This window comes from Trachurus trachurus (genome assembly GCF_905171665.1).
Source record: "Trachurus trachurus genome assembly, chromosome: 11".
In the NCBI taxonomy this organism is placed as follows: Eukaryota; Metazoa; Chordata; class Actinopteri; order Carangiformes; family Carangidae; genus Trachurus; species Trachurus trachurus.
The window spans coordinates 29,195,720-29,222,214 of record NC_139904.1 but is presented as its reverse complement, the minus strand read 5'-3'; the positions used below and the strand labels follow the sequence as shown (position 1 = coordinate 29,222,214).

The 26,495-nt window shown below is 41.6% G+C and overlaps 1 protein-coding gene across 1 annotated transcript in view; it reads right to left on the bottom strand.

Annotated features, from left to right (window-relative positions):
* Positions 1-26,495, bottom strand: part of ptprua (protein tyrosine phosphatase receptor type Ua) — a gene marked incomplete at both ends in the record, with an annotated part of 281,098 nt that overhangs the window by 198,313 nt on the left and 56,290 nt on the right. The window contains one exon of the mRNA XM_083981670.1: positions 11,308-11,436. Coding sequence (XP_083837796.1) covers positions 11,308-11,436 — 129 coding nt within the window. The remainder of the gene's footprint in view (positions 1-11,307; positions 11,437-26,495) is intronic.

Here is a 26,495-nt window from a genome sequence, read left to right as displayed (position 1 = left end):
CGGGCTCAGTCTGCCTCACCCAAGATACACACACAGATGGTTTATGTCCTCCCCTCAGCTCCAGCTCCAGCTCCCCTCAGCCCCCCCCCCCCCCCCCCCCCTCGGAGTCTGATAAAAGAAAGTACATTTAGAAGCTCAGAGGAGCAGACGGCTGCAATGACAAGTGTCAGTGCTGCAGAAGAAGAACAAAAAGGGTCCAGGTTCTCTAGTGTTAAAGTGAATTGTCAGGAGTGAATCGGTGACAACGGTGACAGACACAATCTGATGCAACTGCCGAGTTCATAAAAAGACGATTAATTCGTAAATACAATGAAATTCTCTTTCAACTAAAAAAAAAAACGGAGGAATTTGTATTGACTTTCTGTTCATCACAGCTGAGCTCAAATGCCAAACCAATGATCAAATGGCACCAAGGCTGCTGCCAAAATCAAGGTTTTAACAACCGAACCTCAATGGTGCCATTAGAAAAATGTGTCACAGCTCCATCAGTGGCCACTGTGAGGTAGGTCTCAATCACTGCCAAAGATATTAAAACTAAGACTGATAGGTGTTTAGTGACTACACTTACAAAATCAAATCATATCAGTGATGGATTAAACTTTCTAGTTTTGTATTATGGAAACTTGATTGTCTAGGGAATGCTGGGATACCTGTATTCAGTTGCTGTTGAGCTGAGCAAAGAGAATACATGCAACATAATCCTAATGGTGATCACCAAGTGTTCATTCCAAAACTCATAAAAGTGGTAACAAAAAAACCCCCATATGCCTTTTTTCATAGATTCAGCTTAAAAAAGAGGATTAGATTCAAAAGCTCAACAGCTAGAGAAATAGTCTGACATTTACAGTAAGTGTATGAATTTCCCTTCTCTGAGAGTGAGGAGAAGATGAAAACATGTCTGAGTGTTAAATATGAAGCAGGACCCATGCAGGGGGAGATTAGCACCTTTAAAAACAACTACCAATGTAGGTAGTTGTTTTTAAAGGTGCTAATCTCCCCCTGCAAGTTTTTATGTACCTTAAACTGTTGTTTTACTTGTATCTTTATATCTGGATTAACTGAATATGATCAAACTAATTACTGAGCTGGCAGCAGGATGCTTCACCCTGCTTCTAGCCTTTTTGCTATGTTATAGAAAAGACTAAGGGCCTGGTTCGTTTGGAGCAGTTGTTCCGAAACAGGGAGTGTTTTACCCCAAAGATCGGTTCGTTTGGTCACATGTGAACACAGCAATCAGAATAAAACAAGCGAGTCCAGATCGCCAAGAAGGGGCGGTCTGCAGTTCATTTGCAGTAAGAACGAAATCAACTCAGCAACTGATGCAACTGACACAATAAAACAGACTATAGCCGCACACAGCTGATGTTCCATGGTTTTTGTTTTTCCCAGGTAAATTCCTCCTCCTTCCAGGTAAGATTTGAGAAGAGCTGGTTTGCGCATTGGCATTTGTTTCCAACGTTGGACGCTTAGTACTGTTACTGAACACAAACGACCCAAAAGAAAAATGCAACAATTGCATAATTTTAGCCGCTAAATCAGAACAAAGCAAAGGAGCCACAGGTCTGAATACATCTTATGTTGAAAAAAAAACAGTTTGGTTTGAACTTTTGCTTGAGTGATTGAGAAAAATAGCAAATGAACCCATGAAACCTATCTATTTCTAATATCTATAACTGATCTCATTATATATGATGCATCTGCAGGTGCACCATATAGAAGAATATAGAAGAAATCGATATAAACTGTATTCTCTGTTCCTACATCATGTTTGAAAATACATAGATATAACTTGAAATGTGGATAAAGTGGTGCCAGTATTTATGAATAGACCACTTCAGCAGGGCATGGACCTCCACTGTACCTCCACAACAACAGGCTCTCCAATGCTGACAAATTCAAATAAGTCATGGTATCAAGAGAAACTGCTCTCTGGTTAATGTGCCATTTAAATGCAAAGAGTCATTCTGCCTCCTCTAGTTAGTTTTTCCCAGTCCGGGGGGGTTGGTCTCATCAAAGCCAGCAGCCAGAGCAGCGGGGACAGGCGAAGAGAGGGCAAGAGGGCGGAGGCAAGAAAGCAGAAAATGTTTGAAGTTGTGCTCAGCAAATGAGCGTCGTGTTCAAACCCCGAGAGGGAAGTTTGAAGGGAGGAGGAAGTCTCAGAAGTTTAGTTTGCTTTGCTTCCCACTTTGCCGAGCTTTGTGCATTTTTGGACCGGCATTCGTAGCTCAAAGGTGATTTATGCCGAACCAAGAGCCGTCATTAATGATGACTTGTGCGCGGCCGCGTGACATTTGCATTCCGTCTGTTTGAAATGGAAGGACCGCAGCGTTTGAAGGAATCTAAAAGCAGGCATTATCTCTTTGCATGGATGACGGCGCCTCCGCTGCTCTTTTTAAAATGTGAAAAGGTCTGTTCTCCTCACCAATAATATATGTGTTTCCACCTACATTTCCAACATGCTGCATGAGGAAAATGTATAAATATTTCCTCTTTTTTATTTTTTTTAAGTGTTCATATGCATGATAGTTGAACTGTGTGCTCTTTTCTTGAAGCCATGTTTCACTTTGATTTACAAATGTGGCTGAACTTTTAACACCAAAATGTATTTAATGAAGTTTTATATCCACTGAGCTGCTGGTGCGTTACTAACTGAACCCACAAACACTTTTAATTAGAAAAGAAACTAAACATAAAGGCTGTAGACTATCCAAAAAAAAAAAAAAAAAAAACAGAAAACATGGGCTAGAAATATTAATATACCTTCTGCTTCAAGGGTTTTCAGTCAAATGAACTACAAAAGAAGGTGCTGAATGATGTTGTGAAACAGCTCGGGTTCATGGGAGATGCTGTCTTCAGTGTCAGTGCTTCTCTGATCACAACTCATGAAGCAGAAATTCAGCTGCAGCTGAATTATCCACAGAGGCGTCGGCCTCCTCTGCAATAACAAACTGACCGGACTGATAAAAAATAAAGAAGTTTCACATTAAAAGTCAGTCCGACTCTGTTCAGTTGAAGCATGTCTGGGAGCTGAGCTGCCACATATTTACTTGGCTTTTTTCCTCTAAGAGACACAAGAGTCCTTCATCTGGTTAAATTATATAGAACATGACCAACGTGTCTTATAAATGGAGACAATCCAATGTCATTGTTGGGGGGCAATACAATTACATTTCGGGGGTAAATACTTTAACTCACTGAACATCAAATTCTAAGTAATAAGAGCACCCAATAATCAAAACTGGAACGTCCAGTCAAGGATTAGTTAGTTCAGACCACAGCTCACTAATCATGAAACTACATATTCTGCTGCACATTAAATTAAACAGGAGAACCAGGCTTTTTAATGCAACCAAGTGTCCTCACATTTAGTTTTTATTTCTGGCTTTTCAGAAAAAAAAAAAAAATTAAAAATTTAGTGAGTTATAGTGCAAATCAGTGTCAGTTGGATTTCTGTCTGTTGGACTGAAGAGGAAGATTACATGTGGCGAATAAAATGGTCTGTGGAGGTAAAGGACCACACAGAATGCAGCTTTTTCAGTCGTCTTGTTTTGTTTCAACTACTGCAGTTCACTACTTGCTGAGAAATCGAGCGCTCTCACTCTACAGATGTTCAGTTCTACCACTGCTGGGTGGGACTGCAGGGTTTTCCGTGATTTCTGCGAGACACTACAGGCAAAAACACTGTTTTTTCGTGCACTGATCAATTTTGAGAGTTCTATTTTGCTTCCTTATCATGTTTTCTTAGAAAATAGTGGAAAGAAATGGTTAGGGTTTTTATTTGACTTCATTTTGTCTCTTTCGTCAGAAGATTTCTCCTAAATTCACCAAAAGTTAACATGCTACTGTGACATACTGTGCTGTGCTTGTTGTCTGACCTGCATGTCATGTCAAAAATTGTCATTTCCTCTGCATCAGCAACCAATCAGAAAAGTACGACTGACAATAACAATCGGAATTTTACAATACAAGTCTTTAAAGGCTGTTTTCTCAAAATGTGTTTTTCCTCATCTCCACTTCAGCAGCACTTAGAGACACCAAACCTTCCAGTTTGATCATTTTCTATATTCTGAAGGTTTTTACAGAGGGGATTGTTGATATATCATTCACAGCCTGATTTATACAACATTTTATTCCTAAAAACATGGCGAAATTTGATTCTTTTGGAGCTGGTGACAGTATTTTCTCATTTACAGAGTGATAAAAAGAGATATCCAAAATCCCCTCCGGAAAACTTCTTACTCTAATATGTCAACAAAATAAAACAGTAATTTTGGAAGTAGCTTTATCCATTTTTCAGATTTCTGTTCTGGAAATGTATGCAAATTGGTGCATATTTCATCAGATATTGCCTCATTTACATATTTAAACATAACATTTGACAAAACCTGTAATACAAAAAATGTTTGTCCTAATGTAAGTAATAACCTTGGGAAGTCTCTTGGTTATAACTGTTAGTTTGTTGTTGTCTGTTAGTTTACAGTTTACCCCATTCACCTGTAGTGTCTCATCTTAAAACGGGTTAAAATGTCACTTTAGATCTTGTAGCATGATAAAATCCAGCTCCTCTGGCTGTGAACATTAGTATAATGACACAGGTCAGTTGGTCTCAGATGTTGTACTGTGGGACAGATATAGGAGAGACGCAAATTTGACACGGCGGCGATCAGACACAAACAGTTTGAAGGTACTTTAACTGGCTGCATGAGGTGTGCGTCGCAGCCACCGCCGAGTGGTTCACATCAGTGGGACAAACCACAACAACTTGCATCCTGTTGTTTCCTCAACACAATGCCAGCGTGCACCTGTCTCTTTCATCTCATGAAGCAACTTGGCCCGACGTCTCTCCCTCCCTCTCCCCGCTCCCTGCTGAAAACCTTCACAAAGACTCTGATCCAGACCAACCATAGTGATATCGACTTAACTTTAGTCCATTTTTTTTTTTTTGGAGCCTTCTGTGGGCTCCATTTAATTTAACTCCTATAAAATCTCCCCCAAGGGCGTCTGAATCTGTGCTTTGCTTTGCTTAGCACAACTCTGTTCAATTTTACTATCAAAAGAACGACAGAACCGCTGTCTATCGCGCACAGCAATCATGTCTGCTTTCCCCACATAGTTGCAGACACAGCCTTGGCAACTCACATCCTGCATTACAATGCCGATAAGCAGACTGAAACACTGTCATGAAAAAAAAAAAAAAAAAACGAAGAAGAAAGTGCAAAGCTGAAGGAGCGTGACGTGTTTCTTTTTAGCTGCAATGTTTCATGTCATTGGTATTCCACTGGCTGGTGGGCACAGATCAATACTATTGAGCTGCCGGTGCCCAATAAACTAAGTTGTTGTCTCAATTTCAGTGTCTTTAGCGACTCTGAAAGAATTTAATGCCCTTGGAAGAATTCATGGTGAAATGTATATTTGTGTTGTTACCTTAAGGCCCCTTTTGGAAAACTGTGACCTTGGATATTTCTCCTGAGCTCTATAATAAGCTCTTTTTTTTATCATGTATGAAAACACAGCAGAGACACCTGACATCACACTTTAGATGAACAGATGCTCGACACATAGAACTTGACAGCAAATCAATTACAATTGCTATGCATACACATACATGAAAGACTGTGAAAGCTAAAAGACAGTTTATATTTAACACCGTATCTCACTAGATTCCATATGGACAAGCTCAGATACTTAATAATGTGCAGCAGCACTGGGGAATGAGAAACCTTGGTTTCACAGATGTAAATATTAACTCGTGGTTTCAAATATAAATCTGCTGATTATTCCTCCAAGATTTATATTTAACTCACCCTTTAGGTTCGAAATATCAGATTAGTGTCTGACTAAATGTACAGTAATAGCAAAGGTCCCATTTTTTTTACATTTTCACATGTTTTATTTGAAGTGACTGTGTTGATCCATAAGGAGATATAGTTTAGAATGTTGACATTTTCATGGAATTCATTAAAACACCTGTTGTAGAATCAAAGAACATTATGAAAACCTTATTTTATATTCTGTGTATTATTTGTGGTGTCAATATTGGATTGTCTCGAATGAACAAATAAATTGACAAAAAAAAAAATGAATAACTGAAATCAACTAAGGTGTTTTATGCTTATATTCAGTTTTTCCTTTTTCTTTTGTAGTCGATTTCAAAAATAAATTTTTCTTTTGCGTTATTTCGAACATTCTGAGGGTTGATTTTTATCTACAGTAACGTAGCCGTCCTTAGTTCACATTGAGCTGCACAAAAACATGACCGACAGCACAAGAGTTGGCTGTAATTGTTTTTTTTTCCTCCTTTGACAATGACATTTTCAGAATAAAAGAAAATGAATTATCCTGACTTCAAAGTAAGAGTCAAATGTGATGTGATGTCAAACGTGTAACTGTCTTCAAGCTGTAGATGAGTCACAAAATGTGCAAAAAATGAATAAATACTTGAATGTACTTTGTTACTGTCCACCACTGGGTACGACTTAGGTTTACATACAGTACAATATCTCAAAGGGACAGAAGGAGTCAGGGCCGTTGTATAGGGGAGAGAGGTGATGATAATTCCAGGGTCCCAGTGCCCATAGGGCCCACAAAAAACCCCATAGTCTAATCTTTGTATGACTGAATTATTCTGCATAAGACCCGACTAATACTCATAGTAATGCTGCATTAGCATCGAAACAAAGTAAATAAAATGTGATAATACATACGTAGTCTAAGAAAAAAAGTGGAAAAGTCAGGGGGCAGGGGCCCACTTTAGTATTCTTTCAGGGGGCCCAGAATTCCTAGCAACGGCCCTGGTTACAGTAACACTGCCTGTTGATGTGAGACCTACATAAATGGGTTCCACTTTACACACATTTGTCTGTTGATGGGATCTCACACAGCTACACATCAAATCTCCATCGCTCATCCAGAGCTCATCTTAGAGAGGAGCATTCAAGGCACCGGAGCATGTGCTCATCCTGCCTGAAATGGACCTTCTCTAATGGATGAAAAGAAGATAAATAAATAAAAAAGCTGCCTTTGTGGCACTGCCAGCCCCTGAGGAACACCGGGAAGTGTAATCAGCAATGACCCATGCTAGACTCCACCAATCCCTGGGAGTTCGTTAACATACCCAGCCTGGCCGGCCCCCAGGCGGGGGGGGTGGGCGGGGACCGTGGCTGGAACAGTGGAACGAGCGCTTGAAAACTGCGAATGAATTATGAAATCCCCGCCATGTGCCGACACCTTCCACGACATCGCCACAGTTTACCCCCGCCGAACCAGCAGCACCAGCAGCACCTTTCACACCCGCTCGTTCTCCCTCTCAGACAGCAATTCCACAGACCGCTTTAAATAAACATGTATGGAAAATGTCAGTGCAGATTGGACGCGAGCCACCCGCGTAGACGCATGGCGAACTTAAACAGAAAAGCGGCGAGGGACTGAGTGGGAGAAGGAGCTGTCGGCAGGTTCATGATTGTGAAGTGAGTCCGTGCTACTCAGGTTGTTTGTCATAAATCACTGAGGGAACCTGGGGAGCACGTGCACTGGGGGGGCTGGAAGTCCACCTCAGCATCCATTAACATCCAGCCTGAGTGGAAATAAAGCATGTTGGTCCTCTTCTAGGAGACATGAGAGAGAATTCTGCTGGGATTCCTCAAGAGAGAAGTCACATTTCACAGCGTTTCTGCAGCGTGTGAATGTGTAATCACAATGAGTCAGCTTCTTCTGACTTTTGATTTTATCTTTTTTTTTTTTTTTTACACCAGGGTGATCATGTTTTCAGTAACTCTTACATCATTTTAACTTTCTACTGTTACTAGAGGGGCGGAGATGTACATGCTCAGCTGGGTGGAATAAAGATTTTTCAGATCTGGAGGGATCAGACGGCTGACAGAAAATCAACGAGATATTACTTTGATCATCACTTATTGTTTTGGTCAAAATATTCCAGATCTCAGCCTGTGAGATATCAGAGTCTGTTGTTATCCTTTGTTGTATGAAGGAACATTGAATATCTAAGGGTTTTTTTTTTTTTTTTTTACTAATGGTGGGATTAAGTAATGATTAAAAAAAGGTAATTAGATTAATGATTCACAGATTTGTTTTGTTTGTTTCCTCTAGGAAATAGCCCCAAACACAATATAGCCTACATACAATACCTACATTAACATTGATCTGTATCTATCTGGCCATGCTCTGACTGTATGTGTCTGCTCTTTGGTGTTGGCTCCTTTTAAAGACTCTGGAAAAATTCCATTGGTAAATAAAAAGAAAACATATATTACAGTTACATAAGACTAGAGATGATAATCTATGAGTAAAATGCTACTATCAGTTTGTTCACAAGCTATTTGCTGAATGAAAATAATGAGCTACTGCAGTCAGGTGATGATTCTCTGTGCAATCATGATTATGAGATTTTTATTTTTAACACACAGTTGGAAAAATAAAGTTGGATTAAAGTTCTTTTAACCTCTTCTCATGAAATGATTATAACAATGTCATTTATTCTCGATAGATGAAGTGTGTATCTTCTCAAAACTTTATCAATCAATCTCTTCCAAACATATCACTCAACCACAATTAACCTTTATAATAAGAATGAAAGGAGGAATGAGTCTGAAAATGAACTTATTCCAACTTTATGGGCAACCATATGTGTAAAAACATGATTGAGTGCAGCTTTATGACTGTTAGGTCAACAAAACACCAACACAAGTTGCTCAACTTCCATCTGAGTTTCTGTCCCTGTCACCTCCTCCTCTAAGTTATCCACCATGCCCCTGCATATCTATGAAGCTCTTTATTCTTTTCACCTTAGGAGGTCTTGGGTGACTCTGAGAAAAGAGAATGACTCTTAATAAGGCAGCAAAAACAGAGGAATCAGTCGGGTCTGGACGGCCCACGGGAAGAACACTGTGCAGACAAATGCTACCCTGTACGACCACGTAGCCAGGTCTCTATAAAGCATACTGTATAGCCAGGCAGCCCCTCAAAACACGGCCTATTTGTCAAACAACTCAGCACAAGGTGATGAGGTTCACAACCTCCCTGAGGCAACGCACACCCCCAACAGCCACCACACCATGTCTCATGTGCTCTTCGCTGTACGGAAGACAGACAGCAGTCAGAGTTTGTTAGTTATAAATCATGAGTTTTCGGGAGGTAAAAACCTGCTCTCTAACGCAGATGCATCTGAAATTCATTGTTACGCTGGACTGCTGTCAGTCTGAGCTCAAGAGAGAACCAGGATGTGTGTGGGTACACATTTAAAAGTCTGAACAGGAGCCGGTGTACCCGTGTACACATCATCTCACTTTTTGAGGAGGAACTTTCACAACACTGGCAGCTGATAATAAAGAAGCCTGTCTTTGGACTCTCTGCATTAACAAAAACAAAAAAAAAACATACAATTATCTTGCCTGGGCTGAGATCTTCAGACTTGAAGCCTGGATTGTGAATCCTGACAGAACGTGGCTGCACACAAACAGTCCCATTCAGTTTGCAGTAAATTTGTCTTAATTAAAACGTGTCATTATTTCAGTTTGGAGCCATTCACCGAGCTCCCATAATAAACCGTCTGAAAAACAGCACAGCACATAAAAGCCGCGGCAAGTCTGCTTTATAGTAGTCTGGTGGCTTATTGCGCGCGCGTTAGTGATTCTGTGCCCAAACAGCATTGTTTATAACTCTGTTTCCAGACTTAGCTGGTAAATATCTGCAGACACTTTGCTTTGCTTCTTGCTGCTTTCTGTTTGTTTTCACAAAAAAAATATTAATTCCCAGCCCCGACTGCGAGGCCGCCAGCGCGGGTCGACTTGTCTGTCCGTCAGACTTGTGAGGAAATCCAATCTCGCAAATGACATTTCCATAGCTCCTCCACTTAACAACTGTTGCCTTCCCTGTTCCATTAGCACTTATTCATCAAATCATGAATCACACCTGTGGTCGCTTGTCAGACAGTGTTATTTTCCCGAGGCAGTGTCCTCTGACCACGTATGGAAGCCGAGTGTTAATAGCTGCCGCACTTGAAGTCAGAATACCTTCGAGCGGGGGTACATCATTGCAGACTGCTGGTCTCTATTTTGGAGGCATCCGCAGAGTTTAACTCTTTTTTTGTTAGACTTCTCGGAAATTGAGAGAGAGGTTCAGACCCTGCCAACGTATCACACCTCGACACACACGGTCGGCGGCGGTGGCTGCATCAAGCTGGCACGCAGGTCTTTGCAGAGCTGCGGCTGGCGAACACAGATCTCTCACCACCATCTTTTGGAAAGGTGTGTGTGTGTGTGTGTGTGTGTGATAGGCTGCCAGATGCTGCTCTGCCACCATCACTGTACTTTTCATAGTGGAAGATCATTTAGTTTGATTTATATTGTTTTATCCTACCATGCATTGACATGCAGCTAACAGCTAATTGCAGTATTTGGAAATATCTCTTTAAAGGGATATTTCAACATTTTGGTAAATTTGTTTATTACCATAATCCCTATAGAGCTCACGTCTCTGCCCCGCCGATCTAAAACAGCTTGCACCGACAATTAAAGGTCCCTAAAACTATAGGGATTATGGCAATAGGTGAATTTGCCAAAAATGTTGATACATTGCTTTAACATAATTATGTCCAAGACAAATTTCCCGGAGCGCAACAATAAAGTTTGTCATATCGTATCATGTGGTTTGCCTTTCAGCCCCCAAAATGTGAGAATTGACAGAAACAATCTGTAATTTTCAGGCACCTGAGGTTCAAATCCATGTGGCTCAACAAGCTGTTCCCTTAGTTGTCATCCAATGATGTCATTAGTTTTCAAATTTGCACAATACAACCTCTACCTGTGAGTACCAGTACCGGTAGAGAGGGCGGGGCAAGCAGTGGTTCATTGGCATTTAAAGGGATATGCACTGAAACCAGCTGTTCTGAACAGGGCTGTTTTGAGAGGATGAAAAGAGCTGTCTTTAAGACACCTGTGAACTATTTTAATTTGTGGAAAAGAGGGAATAATGTGTCTCCTTTAGAGATATTTCTGGGGCATCTTTTGCTTTCATTTTGATAAGACAGTGTAGAGAGACAGGAGAGCAGGAAGAGAGACTATGGGAATGGCATGTGTAAAGGATCATCTCGGTCGGGAGTCGAACCGGCGATCGCCGCCTCAGGCATATGCCAACATGGGATGTGCTCTTTAACCACTCGGCCACCGAGCACCCCCAGAATTACATTATTAACCCCGACTGAAAGAGAAGTTGCAACTTCCTGTGTGGGCCACTGCTTTCGTCATCCAGATGTGAGATGACTGTGAAGGCACACACTGTATCTGAGCTTACCTCGGAGAAGATCCGGGGTCGGGTGTGGCCAGTTGTAGGTCCTGATGAGCTGCCAGTCAAAGTCATCATCCTGGCCCTGTCGGTACTCACACAAGCCGGGGTCTGAGTCCTCGTCAAAGGTACAGCCGGCTGCAGAGAGGAAGGAGCGGAATGTGTCAAAGATGGCACATGGAAGAAAACACAACACTCTGAGCTACTGAGAAACTTTATATAGCTACGTTCTGCTATCAGGAGAGAAGTGGGGGGGGGGGGGAGAATGAATCACAGCCCCCATTAGAGAAACACCAGAGAGATGATTCCTCAGTTACATCACCGCGAGCTCACTGTAAATGTGTTAAGGGATAGTTCACCCAAAATTGCAATTTCACTCATTATCTACTCACCCTCATGTGGACTAAGGGCTGGGAGAAGTTTCAGAGTCCTCCGTGGCTTCTCTGAGTTACAGGGGGTCTCGGCGTAGCAGTGCATGTCCATATAACGGTTGCAAATGGATACCAACTGTCTTCGTAACAAAAAGACACACCAAAAAACATCCAAATACCTCCATGCTGCTCGTATGTAATGTCTGTCTTGTATTGAAGCCCCGAAATGCGAAATTGTCCCAAAAAAAATGAAATAAGTCTATATTTCAAGCTTGTTTTGTAGCGGAAGCTCCTCTTCCCAGTTCGTCCAAATTTGACGAACCGGGAAGAGGAGCTTCGAGAAGCTTCCGCTACCAAACAAGCTATAGACTTATTTAATTTTTTTGGGACAATTTCGCATTTCGGGGCTTCAATACAAGACGGACATTACATACGAGCAGCATGGAGGTATTTGGATGTTTTTTGGTGTGTCTTTTTGTTACGAAGACAGTTGGTATCCATTTGCAACCATTATATGGACATGCACTGCTACGCCGAGACCCCCTGTAACTCAGAGAAGCCACGGAGGACTCTGAAACTTCTCCCAGCCCTTAGTCGACATGAGGGTGAGTAGATAATGAGTGAAATTTCAATTTTGGGTGAACTATCCCTTTAATAGGTCAAATCCTGAAGAAACTCTGCAGCCATAAACAAAATAAACACAGCTAATGGTTTGCGCTGGGTGGTCGACATGGACTGCCCATCTCATCTGTTCCCTCAAAAAAATCTGCCACCATTTGGTGCAATTAGCCCTGTGGTGTGAAAATGACACAGCAGCCACAGGTCACCCAGATAGCCAGAAATAATGGGCAGCGGTGCCAGAGCAGCAGTGGAGGAGGGGGTGTGGTGGTGGTGGGATGGAGGGGTTCTTCATCTGATGGAGGACAACAACAGCCTGGCTCTCCGCCTGTGAAGGTGACCCAACCCTGTCTGGCTCACTAATGGTTGCATTCACTATTCTGCCATTATCACACAAACCACAGGCTTTTAAAGCCACCGGCTCCGGTTTGTCAGGCCAGGGGACCAGGAGGGAGGGAGGGAGGGAGGGGGTGTGTGTGAGTGGTTTTGTTTTAATTGGTCAGAAAACACATGTGCAGCTTAGCAACTCCAAAGTGAAATGATCTGAACTTTAGAGGACCAGTTTGTCGTCACACACGCGGGCGGGAGCCATGCGCTTGCACTTGGCTTCGTCCGCAGAGCGACGTTGAGCACTGATACAGATGGTTTACACAACTGTCAGAGCCAGAGCCAGTCATTGCAATTCTTCATTGATTAATCTATCAATCACTCGGTCCTTGAAATGACAGAAAATAGCAAAAAGTACCCGTCCCTCTCCTCCCTCCTCCTTTCAAGCGGTCAAATTGCTCGTCTTGTCAAATACCGGTCCAATCGGCAAAAACATTGATTTCATGATGACATCAAAAACAGAAAAACAGATGTGTCACGGTCGACAGGCCCCAGCCAGGAAACGTTCGCTTGAAAGCAGATGAATTGATTCATAAGTGTTGAATCAATTAAAAGGAAAAAAGCAGGATTTTATTTGGTAGATCAGGACTTTGGTTCAGTGGTTATGAAAATATTTGTTTGATGATCTGAAGAGATGAAGACGAGCAAAGCTAAAAATTGACCGTTTTCACAGCAGACACCTCTCACGTCGAAAAGCAGCCGCAGCCCATAATAACACTAATTGATGCGATGCAAAAATTACCGGGGCCACCGGTGTCAGGGATGTTGTTAGTTCCACCTTTGATTTTTTTTTCCTGCTGATATTCAAATGTCTGTTAGTCTGACTAATTTGGGGATGATAAAGAAACGAGCAAATCCGCCGCTGCGAGATTCAGGTCAGCGAGATTTATTCAGAACCGACAAGATGGGCAGAAATTAGACAGGGACAGAAAGTGAGACAGATTGTGCTCATTGATCAAAGGGTTGTAGTGACATTTCAGTGTTATTTCAAATACAGAGAACTCGCTTGAAACCTTCTCGGCCTCCAAAATGGGAAGCACAGAAGAATATTTGGAATCCACTGTACAAGTAAAAAAGTAAAAGTCTGGACCTACTTTCCCCAAACTTTTGACTGGTGCTGTGTCTTCAAAGAGGAAATAACCATTACCAGGTTTTACCAAACCATAAGTAGGAAAAGTAAGACTACATCACCAAATAAATCTTCTGAGGAGGTTCAAAGATGGTGAATATGACATTTTGTAGTGCTGTCCAAATATAGAGAGAACTAATATACGCTATATAAAGGACTCATAATATCCCACAATGCAGCAGGAAGAGCAGAGTACAACCGATAGTCACTAACCAAGCAGCAATATAGAAAGTAATAGTAAAGGAAATAGGAAATAGACATGTTTACAGTAACTCTGTTCAATCAGGATGGACAGTTGTGCAATATAATGTACAAAGTGCAACCCTTTAAGAATTATCATTGTTCAGTATTATAGAGTCTGATGGCTGCTGGCAGGAAAGACTTACTACTCCTTTCTGCCTTGCACCTTGGCGCTATCAGTCTATGATTGAAGGTGCTCTGCACATTCTACCATAATGCATTGCGGTTGTGCCAAAAGACAACAGACAAGAAATTTAATTTTGAAAACCCACCGTACGACATCGATCAGGCGCGTTTTAATTGTGAGGCAGCCAACGAGCTCGCTATATAGTCCACTATTGCCTATAGAGTGAGTAGGATGCAATGTCCGGCACGTTACTTGACATATTATGGAAATATCACTTTTTGAAGGCTCTTTAACATATATTTGGGTGTTTGTCTTGGCATCCGGCCCCAAAATGTGAGAATTGACAAAAGAAATAAATAATTTGCAGACTCACTAGATTGAAATCCATGTGGCTTTATGAGCTGTTCCCTCAGTTGTCTTCCAGTGATATAACTAGTTTTCGAATTTGCATAATCCCACCACTACCTGGTAGCAGTAGAAGGGGCGGGGCAAACTGTGGCTCATTTGCATTTAAAGGGACAGGCACTGAAAGCAGCCGTTCTGAACAGGGCTGTTTAGAGAGGATGAAAAGAGCTGTGATGTTTGATCCTTGGGGGATTTTGACCAAAGCATGTCACAGACATGTCTTTAAGACACCTGGAAACTATTTTAATTTGTGGAACAGGGGCAGAATATGTCTCCTTTAACAAGTAATTAGTTGTAGTTGCTAGTTAGTTTCCCCAAAAGTAACTGAGTTAGTACCTACACTAATTACCAGGTGAGATACTGAGTGAGTTGGTTAGTTCCAGAAAAACAGCTTTTTTCCGACTAGTTGATGGACTGAAAAAAAATGTGTAGGCCTAGGCTATATAACGTACACTTTAACAGGTGTATTATTATTTTGTGTTGGGACTTCTTGAGTCAAGTAACGGCGCATTTTATTGTCAGTGATGGTAACGAGGTTCTAACGGGGGAAACTGTAACTTTTTTGATTATTCGTTACAGAAAAAACAATAACACTGTTATTCCCATCGCTGATGGGGTTAGAGAGCGTGATTTCAGACACAGTGTGGTTTGTACAGAGCCACCAGCATGAGACCTGTTGCTGGTGTGATAATGAGGCAGGAAGCACAGGTGGGAGATGGGTGCAGGGTGTTTGTTCATTCATAAGTCACAGCTACAGTGCAGCACATGCTCTGTCACCAATCGGCTCAACTGGCCGTAGCTCAGAGTCGTCTGTCCCCGGCCTTGGAAGTCGATACGAGTCTTCCATCTAACTCCAAACGCCCTGAGCCCTCTGCGGTCCCAGGACCCTCTTCACTAACAGATTAGGCTTGGCAGCCGTGCTGCTGGTGTAAAGAGCTGCTCTGACTCTGTGCCAGTTTCTGCTTAATAGTATCCCATTTGGCCTGCTTCCCCCAATGTTGCTTTTTTTGTGTTAGGTTTTAGAAGCCACTGTCTTGCTTTCTTTGTTCGTGTAAAACTTTCACAGTCTGAGGAAATATTAAATGTGACAATAAGCGACTAAGACTGCTAATTTTGGACCACCGCTTTGCTTGTTCCTGCTGACAAACAAATATCAAGCGCTCCCACCACCACCACCACCACCAGTCAACCTCCCCGTCCCTCTTCCCCTCTGCCCGCAGCCATGCGAGCATTTCCGGGTGTGTAAGCAGATCAGAGTTTTAATTGCCTCCTGTGTGAGGGGCTGCTTGTTGTGCAGCTCCGTGCCCGGTTATCTGAGGATGAGAGGGGCTGAGTGGTGGAGCAGGGCCCGCGGTGAAGGCCTGCCTTTCATCGAGAGCCCTCCAGCTCCGGGAAGAAATGTCACCATCAGACACGTTTCACTGATTCCCCTCATTAAGGCTCATCCTTCCCAGCCTCTTTTTGCTTTTAGCGTGCACGTTCCTCTCAGTGCCCAAATGAGCTTTCTCTGGCAGCGGGAGGGCAAGCCCATGTAATTAGAAAAGCCACACGCATTCTGCTGGATTCTTACTGATGTGCAATTCCTCGAATGTGTGCGTATATGTGTGGTTGTTTGCTGTTTTGATGTTTACTTAAAAACGGATAAAATTATAATGAATCTGTCAATGTCATGCAGACTGAAGCCGTAACGACTGCGGGAATGAATTATTTGTGTTCATCAAAGCAACAGGGAATCTTGGCCGACGTGGGACAGAAATTGCTTGAATTCCCACATAATAATAACTTGAATGTGAGAGAAAGCTGTTTCCTTTTTTTTTTTTTTCGAATGGTAATTGCTTATTAGGGCGATAGCACGGCGGCACCGTCGCGGCGCAGTCCCCCCGAGCGGAGCGTCGCCGCCGCCGCCGTGCAGAGCAGAGCAGCAATAACACCTAGAGCCACGGACACCGGGGCCCCGAGATAACTTCAGTGAGCTACTGTCACAGCTGACAAGTTTCTCAGGAGGAGAACAAAGAGGGAGAAATAAATAAATGTGCATGAACGAGGCACCCTCCTCTTTGAAAGATAGGGGAGGTAATTTGCCAAACAAGGCTCAAGCTTGTCGTAAGATACCATGTCTTGGAATGTGTTATCTGTGTTTGGCTTGCACTGGTGTCTCAACTTCCAACACACACTCTGCTCCTTATGCCTGGAAAAGAAATAGAAAAGGAAAAAAAAAAAAACATACTACAGTAGATTAGACTTATTCTGTCCTCACCAAACTTGTACCATACTAGCCAGTCGTTTTATCCATGCATATTGCTTAGTGTTTCACCAGATTTCACAGAACCAAGCAATGGAGTGTGTTTTTTTTTTCTATTCCCAAATTTCTATGAGATGATCAGAAAAATCCTCTGTGGTGTGGGAGGATTTAGCTGCCAAAGCCTTCAAGAGGCTGCAAAGAATCTCATTAATACAGCTTTCAGTGATGGTGTAAATACTGTTTCAGAGGTTTTCCCCCATGATATGTCTGAGGGGGAAAATTCAATATTAGTCATCTCTCTGACTTTCTGTGGATAAACGGTCAAATTTTAAAGAATAGGGCCGGTTATTATTCATGTTTTTCTTGCATGCTGTGTGATTACATGGTAAGGCCACCAACAGTACTCTTGCACTTTAATTTCCTTGTTGTAGTAGTAAGCTGTGTTTATATTTTCTTAGGTTTGAAGATATCCATCCTTGAAATATCTGCAGCCGGTGAATCTGATTTCAGTGGTTCCACTTCCCTCTGGGCGATTTCATCAGGAGAATGTAATTCTACTGAAAACTGTGGTGTGGGTTATCAAAAGCAGAGATTTCTGTGAGGAGATGTTTTCAGTTAAAGTCAGTGCTGTTTATTTATGGATGAAGAAGCGTTAAAATTGGACTGTTTGTATATTCTGCTACTGCTACATGGCTGGTGTTAGCAATGCCACCTGATTTCTAACCAGACTAGAAAACATGTTGCAAGTTCAGAATCAAACTTAATCAACAACAGTTGTTTCCAGAGGTGGAAAGCAGCCCCAGTGTTAACTCCCTCTTCTGTCACACTTTCCTTTAACTGTTAGCATGTTTACCAGCTTAGCCTGGGGCTATCGTGTCATGTTTGGATTGTGATTCTCTTTAACTTCCAAATTTCCCCTGAAGACCCTAGTGTTGTTTACAGGATGAATTACAATCTATTGTCTTCTGAAGACATTGATACCCACAGCTTATGTCAAAAATACAGAATCGTTCCGTATTTGGAAACTGCATTGAGCTACTCATTGATGTATCAGTGTTGCTATGATACGCCTGCAATGCCAATTTCAGAGACATGGCTGACCCATGACGCTACCCAGACAAGTTTGGTGGCAAAAAAAAAACGAAAAACGATTTCAGTGTAGAAAAGAATGGGAAAAGGATGGTAGGAAAACATAAGTCATACAAACGCAACTGCACCGTCTCCTAATGGAATTTCTCAAAAAGTTACAGAGGAATCACAGGGTTTTTTGACAGGCGTCTCTAGAGGCTGGTATGGCATGTATTAATAATTATATTGATTTTATTAAACCCAAATCTGGTTGATAGATATAGGCTAGCAGTGAAATCTGAAAGCAAAGCTAGAGAAGCCGAACCACAGCATAGCTGTAGTGCAAAATGTTTAATCAGTTAACTATACTCGCCACTCATAAACTGTGATTATTTGTAGGCTATTGTAAAAGGGTAAAGTTCATCATATTTAAATAATATTTGATTTGTAGCTTAACTATGCTACATTTTTACCTTAATTAAACAGCTTTTGAGTAATTGTGATGGTTTAATAAATGGCGTAACTTGTTACAAGGAGAATGGAGGCTCACAGCTATACACGTTGTAACATTGTATATGATATATAACATTATTGACTGTCTTTTGATTGATTTATCGCCGGCTTCATTGTAATCAAATGCACATAGCCAGGAGGAGGGTTAGCAAAACAGCCGAAAAGCGACCGGACTTGCATACTTCCTCTTTAAGATTCATTTATACAGTAATGTACACACAACCTTGACTGTTTTATGTAGAGCTATAATAAAATTAAAAAACTAAAAAACTAAATTTCCAAATTTGGGAACTGCACTAGAGGTCCAACTGCATGGATATTCCACAATATGTCCAGTCTGACATAATAACTTGAGATGCAGTATAACTCAAAGGTTAGTATGCTAACAAGCTAACCCTGGCCCACCCTATTTCTGGTAACTTCACTGCAAAAACTCAAAATCCTTCCAAAAAATATTTGTCTTATTTCTTGTCAAAATGTCTCATTTCTAGTCAAAACTAATCTCTTTTCACTTAAAATAAGACTCATCACCTAAGAATGAACTTGTTTTTAGATAATTTCACTTGTTTCAAACACATTTTCACTTGAAATAAGTAGAAAAATCTGCCATTGAAAGCAAGTTTTTTGCGCTTGTAATAAGAAAGAAAAACTTGCTCCACTATCAGATTTTTCTACTTATTCCAAGTGAAAATCTGCTTGAAAGAAGTAAAAAGTGTCTAAAAACAAACTACTTTTTAATGTGATGAGTCTTATTTTAAGTATAATGAGACTTGTTTTGACTAGAAATAAGACAAATATTATTGGTAAGGTTTTTGCAGTGTTGCAGCCAGTTAGCAGACATGAATTTACAACTACTGTAGCTTCTGTACGACCTGGAACAAAACTTCCCACTTAACCACATGTCAAGTGCTTCTGTAATTTGGGTGAAAGAGCCTTTTCAGAGTAACAGTAGACTGTAACCAGTCAGTACTTTCATTTAGCGTTAATTGAATCCTATTAGTGGCGGTGTTTGTGTAGGGTGAAAGTCAGAAAGTAGCGGGAAGACCATAACTCTGCTGCACAAAGAGGCGGCGAGGCAGCCAGAAGAGGCCCTGGAGGGAGATTAATGGGAGAAGGTGCGGATCAGCCTCAAAGTGCTTGTGATGGACCCCGGGTACGACTGTCCAACCTCCCTCGCTTCTACAGTCAACGCCGCGACCTTTGACTAATCGCCCGCACAGCAGGCACATTATAAATACGCTGTGATGGAGAGGGAGGAAAACACGGGCCTCTTACATAGCATTTATCCTGTAGAGGGAGAAATAAATTAGAGGGACGAGACCTGAAAACGTGGGTGGGGTGAAGAGCCCTCAAACAGAAGGAGGGGAGAGACGGAGCAAAACCGTAAGAGGGGCGGGGATAATGAGAACAAATCACAAACAGCGGCGGGGGCATGTATGACAGAAGGATTCATAGAAAACATTTTTTTTTTTTTTATCATCTGTGACAAAAGCTACAGTTTAAAGGACAATTCCGGGCAAATTCAACTCGGGGTGTATTTTCCTATCATTTTAGGTCTAAAAGAAGGAATCTGAAGATTTTCAGTTTATTTGCTCCTGTTTTGCGCTAGTTGTGTCTGTCCCCGCAATTTTTTTCCACAGACAGCGTCAGGTGGCTACTCAAACATGCGCCGAGAAGTTTTTTTTACTTGAAGCAAGTCAAGAGTTGATATCCCTGTGTTTATGACACAAACGGGAGCTTTCCCACTGCACCTGAACTTTGAATTAGATCTAGTTTTACAAACATGTTGGCTTGCTTGAAGTAAATAAACTTCTCGGTGCATGTTTGAGTCGCCATCTGACGCTGTCTGTGGAAAGAAATTGCGGCTTTGAGGGATGTAAACAGCCTAAGCAGCGGAACTTACATCCGCTCCCATTCATTGCTGCCGTGGCGATGCGGGGACAGACACAACCACCGCAAAACAGGAGCAATTAAACTGAAAATCTTCAGATTCCTTCTTTTAGACCTAAAATGATAGGAAAATACACCCCCGAGTTGAATTCGCCTGGAATTGTCCTTTAACACACCAAGAAGTAATCAAAGAGGGCCGGGATGAGACCGAGTTTCTATTGATCACACTGTCCCAGTGCTGTTCGGAGACCGGCTTAAATCATCTATATACAGATTTAACAAGGACACTCATTTGCAATTACTCTTACGAGGATAACAGTGATTACACAGCGCGGAGCAGAGCGGTGACTGATTCTCACGGATATAAATCCCAGCTCGTATGGACGGCTGCCAGTGTGAGAGATCGCCTTTCATTACTCATTTAAAGAACATGAACTGTAAATGTTACTGCACCTCTATTAAAATGATACTCATTGGACTTTTGCTCTAATGGAAGTTGATCACAGCACCTTTTCATCTCCATATGAGACATTATTTCGTTAAAGAGATAGTTCACCCAAAATTGAAATTTCACTCATTATCTCCTCCCCCTCATGTGGACTAAGGGCTGGGAGAAGTTTCAGAGTCCTCCGTGGCTTCTCTGAGTTACAGGGGGTCTCGGCGTAGCAGTGCATGTCCATATAACGGTTGCAAATGGATACCAACTGTCTTCGTAACAAAAAGACACACCAAAAAACATCCAAATACCTCCATGCTGCTCGTATGTAATGTCCGTCTTGTATTGAAGCCCTGAAATGCAATTGTCCCAAAAAAAATTAAATAAGTCTATATTTCAAGCTTGTTTTGTAGTGGAAGCTCCTCTTCACGGTTGGTCAAATTTGGACGAACCAGGGTGCGTCCTCTTCCCAGTTCGTCCAAATTTGATAAACCGGGAAGAGGAGCTTTGAGAAGCTTCCGCTACAAACAATTTTTTTCGGGACAATTTCACATTTCGGGGCTTCAATACAAGACGGACATTACATATGAGCAGCATGGAGATATTTGGATGTTTTTTGGTGTGTCTTTTTGTTACGAAGACAGTTGGTATCCATTTGCAACCGTTATATGGACATGCACTGCTACGCCGAGACCCCCTGTAACTCAGAGAAGCCACGGATAACTCTGAAATTTCAATTTTGGGTGAACTATCCCTTTAATAATAGCTGGTTGGATGACCAAAAAAAAAAAAAAAACTAGTCCTATGCTGATAAGGCAGCTGCATCTGTTAGGCCAATTCCCCGTTGCATTTAAGCAAATTCCTCAGGCAGAGCACCCTAATGTTGTGTAACCAACAGACAGCACTCCGCCAGCACTCCTTTAATCAGAGCCTCTCAGATGCAGCGGCTCTGTCGGGGCCCAGGATCCAGGATGTTCTGCCGCTTCTCTTGTTTGGTTTGAGATAAAGCTCTGATTTGCATTTGAGCGTGTGCAGGCAATGCATCAGGCCTGACAAGTTTACTTACGTAGAGGAGGAGGGAGGACAAGGGGGAGGGAGGGAGGGTGGTGACGCGGGGGAACAGAGAGAGAGAGAGAGAGAGAGAGAGATACAGCTGCACAGCTCATCAATACAGAGCCAGCCAAAAGGAACCGTCCACAACGCCACTTCTTCTCAGACCATTAATAACAAGGCCGCAACGTTTTCAGAATCCTCATGAAGGAGGAGGACAGGAAGCAGCATAATAAGCTCAGAGAGGAGAGTATTTAACAGAAACTACGTTCTGTCACTGATAGAGATTTTTGATTGATGATCCTGACAACATGAGCAGAATGGAAAGTCAGAGAGGATGTCTGGATGCCATGAAACTATGAAGTGACTGTCATAGGGCTGCCACGATTAGTCACGATTACGTCGACTCTTAAAATCGTCGACAACTAATTTGACAGTAAAAAGGGAACATTTACATTACACAAGATGATTGTCTCATCTTGTTTTTTTGACAGAACGACTATTATTTACACTGAGCACTTTTGTTAGGCCTATAGCCTATTTGAGTGAGACCTAAACTTTATTATTGTGAATAATTCCTTAGTTTCAGGTGCCTACCTCATTTGATTTAAATGTAGGCTATGTCTGATGCCAGAGACAAATGAAGGAAAGAAAAACCTAAAAAAAAAAAAAAAAAAAAAACCTTAAGTATTTATTTTGGTGTTGTTTAGGCCAGTGCCTTATCCTTATTTTACTACTATCATCTGAATTGTCTTTATTTTTAGTTAGCATATACCTTAAACACTTCAAGCTGAAAGCTAATGATGGTATATAAGAGCAGCTGCATGCTGGTGCGATAAGCTGTATGTTTTACATTCAATTTACGTATGATCTGATTAGTCGACTAATCGAAAAAAATAGTCGGTGACTAGTCGACTATCAAAATAATGGTTTGTGGCAGCCCTAGACTGTCACTGTGTTCGATCTGAAACTCTATAGAGATAATCACTATACTAACTATATCTGAGCCCCATCCACCAGAGGCTATAAATGATGTATATACTGTACACACAAGCCATGTATACACCACACCAAAGCTCCCCTGAACAACAAACACACAGTTTACATTGAGTTGTCTCACCAAGACACATTTTGTCACCGCTGAGTGCATTTTCTTTCCTCATAAAACATTTACACAGCCAATTTAGAAAAAAACATATTTTAAAGTCATATATTATTAACGGCCGCTCCTTTTCTTCCTTCCTTGTTGTTTGCACATCGCCGGCTCTTTGTGACACGTCGACTCCACCGACTGTCGGCGAGCGCAGTCGCGCTAACGTGCACGCTCGCTCGTGCATGGGAAAGTGCACAACGTCGATAAAGTGGAGGACTGCGCTGCTGAAACTATAGTGCCCCACGGTGCTCCAAGGGAATGGATTTCGACAGGGCATCTTTAACAGATACTGATAGACATTAACCATGTTTCCATCCACTTGTTGATCAAATTATCACAAGACTGATAAAAATATGAATGAGAATAAAGCCGGTTCAAGTGCGTTACCTTTAAATTGAATAAAAAAGCTGTGCGTAATGATGTCATGTGTTGTCTTGCGATCATATTGGCGTATCTGATTGTTTTCTTGCAATTTAAGGTATTTCCATTAATTTTTGTACTGAATCACAAAATAGTAAGACATCCATCCTTCATCTTAAACCGAATAAATCTGAAGTTTACTCCTGTCGTGTCTTTGAACAGCTGGGAATATGTTATCTATGTTATCTTTGTTTGTACTTGGACGTGTTCTCTGTTGTATTATGTCATTGCTCAGTTCTTGTGAGTGCATAAACCGGAGTCAAATTCCTTGTATGTCTGTACATACTTGGCAAATAAATCTGATTCTGATTCTGATTCGGAAGTTACATAAAACATGATGGCAACTCACATTTATCTGGCATAGAACTGTTTCCATCAGCTTTGTCGCATAAACTTCGTATCGATCAAGAAAAAATCAAATGAGATCAACCGTATTAACCTTTTATCGATACTCATGATATTTTATTGAATTTGACTGTTTCCATAAGGCATTTTCAATTCCATATTGCTTAATGCAAATGACAACATGTGGATGGAAATATGGTTTATGTTATACTGTATGTTCTATGACAAGGTGAATGAGTTTAGAATTTAACTGTATGTGATGGGGAGAATAATATATTGTGTTAGTCGGTAAGGTGGACAGTCAATCTTATTGTTGCACTCTCTACCAAAGTAATGTTAATCACTTTACAGTCACATTTTCGTTTTGGGGGGACAGGAACCTTTCAGAACTGTCAAGACCAATGTCAATGGAAAAATAAATTAAATTTGTAAACCTGAGGTCTGCAAAGGGGCGTTGTCACTCTTGCCTCCTAGCAAGAAGGGTCTGGGATGGTTTCCTGCTGCATGTTCTCCTTGTGTCTGTGTGGGTTCTCTCCAGGTTCTCCAGCTTCCTCCTACAGTCCAAACACATGCACACTGAGTTGATTGCGACTCTAAAATGCCTGTAGTGTGTCAACGTGAGTGTGTGCGTTGTTCATCTCTATATATGTGGCTCTGTGGTAGATTGGTGACCTGTACAGAGTGTAGTATGAATGGATGGAATAAATGGAAGTCTGTCATTGCAACACAAACTGAATGATTGTCTTTGTCATATTCGATGACACCTGAGTAAATATGTCAGTATGAATCATTATAGTAACAGTCAGCAGAGTAAACATGAGCATGGATGAGGAGACGTAGTGTTTCTCTTTGCCTTCCTTTTTTACTGACGGGTCGAAATCTGGTGGGGCAGGCACAGGAATTTATATGCAAATGAGCGGCAAAGTTGTGTGTCCACAACTCTTTATTGTGAACTGCTGATGATGAGATCAGAGCGCGCCAGCAGCCTTCATCATGGCAGTAATAATACACAGGCAGGTAAGGTTTGGTTGGGTTCAGGAGCAAAGACTACTTGGAAGAAAAGGAGGCGAGGAGGTGGAGGAAGGCAAATCAGGATCCTTATACCTAAACTTTACCATCATAATTAAGTCTGAGTATCATTTAGGTTTTATCCGATACCGGTGCCAAACCGGTAGTTTTGAAACACTGCCCGAACCAGTGCTTAAAGAATCGAAAACACACAAGCTTTGTCCAAAAATGGTGCCTTTGTGCATTTTGTGACATCCAAATTGAACAGAATATAAATTTAAAGAATATAAATACAACTAAGACTAAGGAAAAAAAATAACCAATATAAAATACAATTAACAACAAACTGTCATAATAGAAACAGCGGTGTACAGACACTAGCCATCACCTGACAATAAAATGTATCTCTGGTCATAATAAGCTGTTAGCACCTATTTAGTAGTTTTTTTTAGAGGTCAGTCTCAAGTAAAGACAACACACACACATAGTTCTGACATATTTCCACCTCCACATAACATGAATGAATGAATTAATCTTTTATTTCACTCACTCTTCTTCTCCCTGTCTGCATGTTATGTCTGCATGCCATGAGCTTTTGTTATGCTGTATGTCAGACTTCTTACCTGTTTTACTTGTTATCACTGTATGAGCTTTTACTAGGTAGATTGTTATGTGAGTTGTGTTTTGAACGTACTTAATTGTTGCCCCTTTTTTTGGCTTTTAGGTCGCCTTTAACATCTGGCCAGGGACAACGGACGAAAACTTGTTGGCTAACTCTAGCCCACTTACAGTTTTTCTTTTAACTCTGTTGATTAGTGGTGCACTGTCCCTATGAAATAAACTAATAAATCAAAAAAATTTCGAACATGTAAAATAAATAAACAAAAAATGAAAACAGTGAGCAAGTAGCTGCACTTTGCCGATTTTTGAAAAGGAGTGGGCTGAAGTTAAAACTCATGTGGTCCCACCCCTTCTCCATCTCCATAACTCAACCAAAACTAATTCATCTTCTGGCTTCCTATAAATGCTCTGCCAATAACTAATACAATATATCAATATGTTCAGTATGTGTCAATAAATTAAGTTATGTGCTGACAAATTTGAATGCATCTTGTTCCAGATGTGGGATTAGCATAAGAGGAGTGTTAACCAAACCTGTGCAGAACCCAGTGGTTGCTTTCATGCCGTGATGCGATAACCTGTGTGTGATAAACACGCTACATGAGGGGGGAGATCGATCAACACATACTTAACAGACTCACGGCTCAGATCGTTTCTCCTCATTCATCATTATAAAGGGATCGGCTGGAGACGCGGCGCGGCGCCCGAGCATGTTATGACTGATCGGCTCAAGCGCTCGCGTCTGGTGACCTTTACAAGACGAGTAAATGTAGAGTAAATGCTCTGGTAACGGTGGTGTGGCTGCCCAACATCATACAACCCCCCCACCCACCCACCCACCCATAAGTCTCCATCAAATTAGGATGAACAATGTCTCCAGTGAGCTGCCGCCATATTTTGTCCCCAACTCTCTCCGGTCTTGCTCTTGCACCTTTTCCCCCATCTCGCATCAACCTGCTTCAGCAGATCGGACAAAAAAAAAAAAGCCCCTCTATGAACACACAAGGCAGAAATTGGCGAAAATCTAATTTACCTCTAACTGTATGCTGCTCTGGTTGGGAACGGATGGTGAGATTGGCACCACGGGGCATATACTGTTGTGTGAAATTGTTTCATTACCAGTCCACGATGGTTCCAGTCCCTAACCGCGACTCTGGGAAACTCCCGGCAGCTG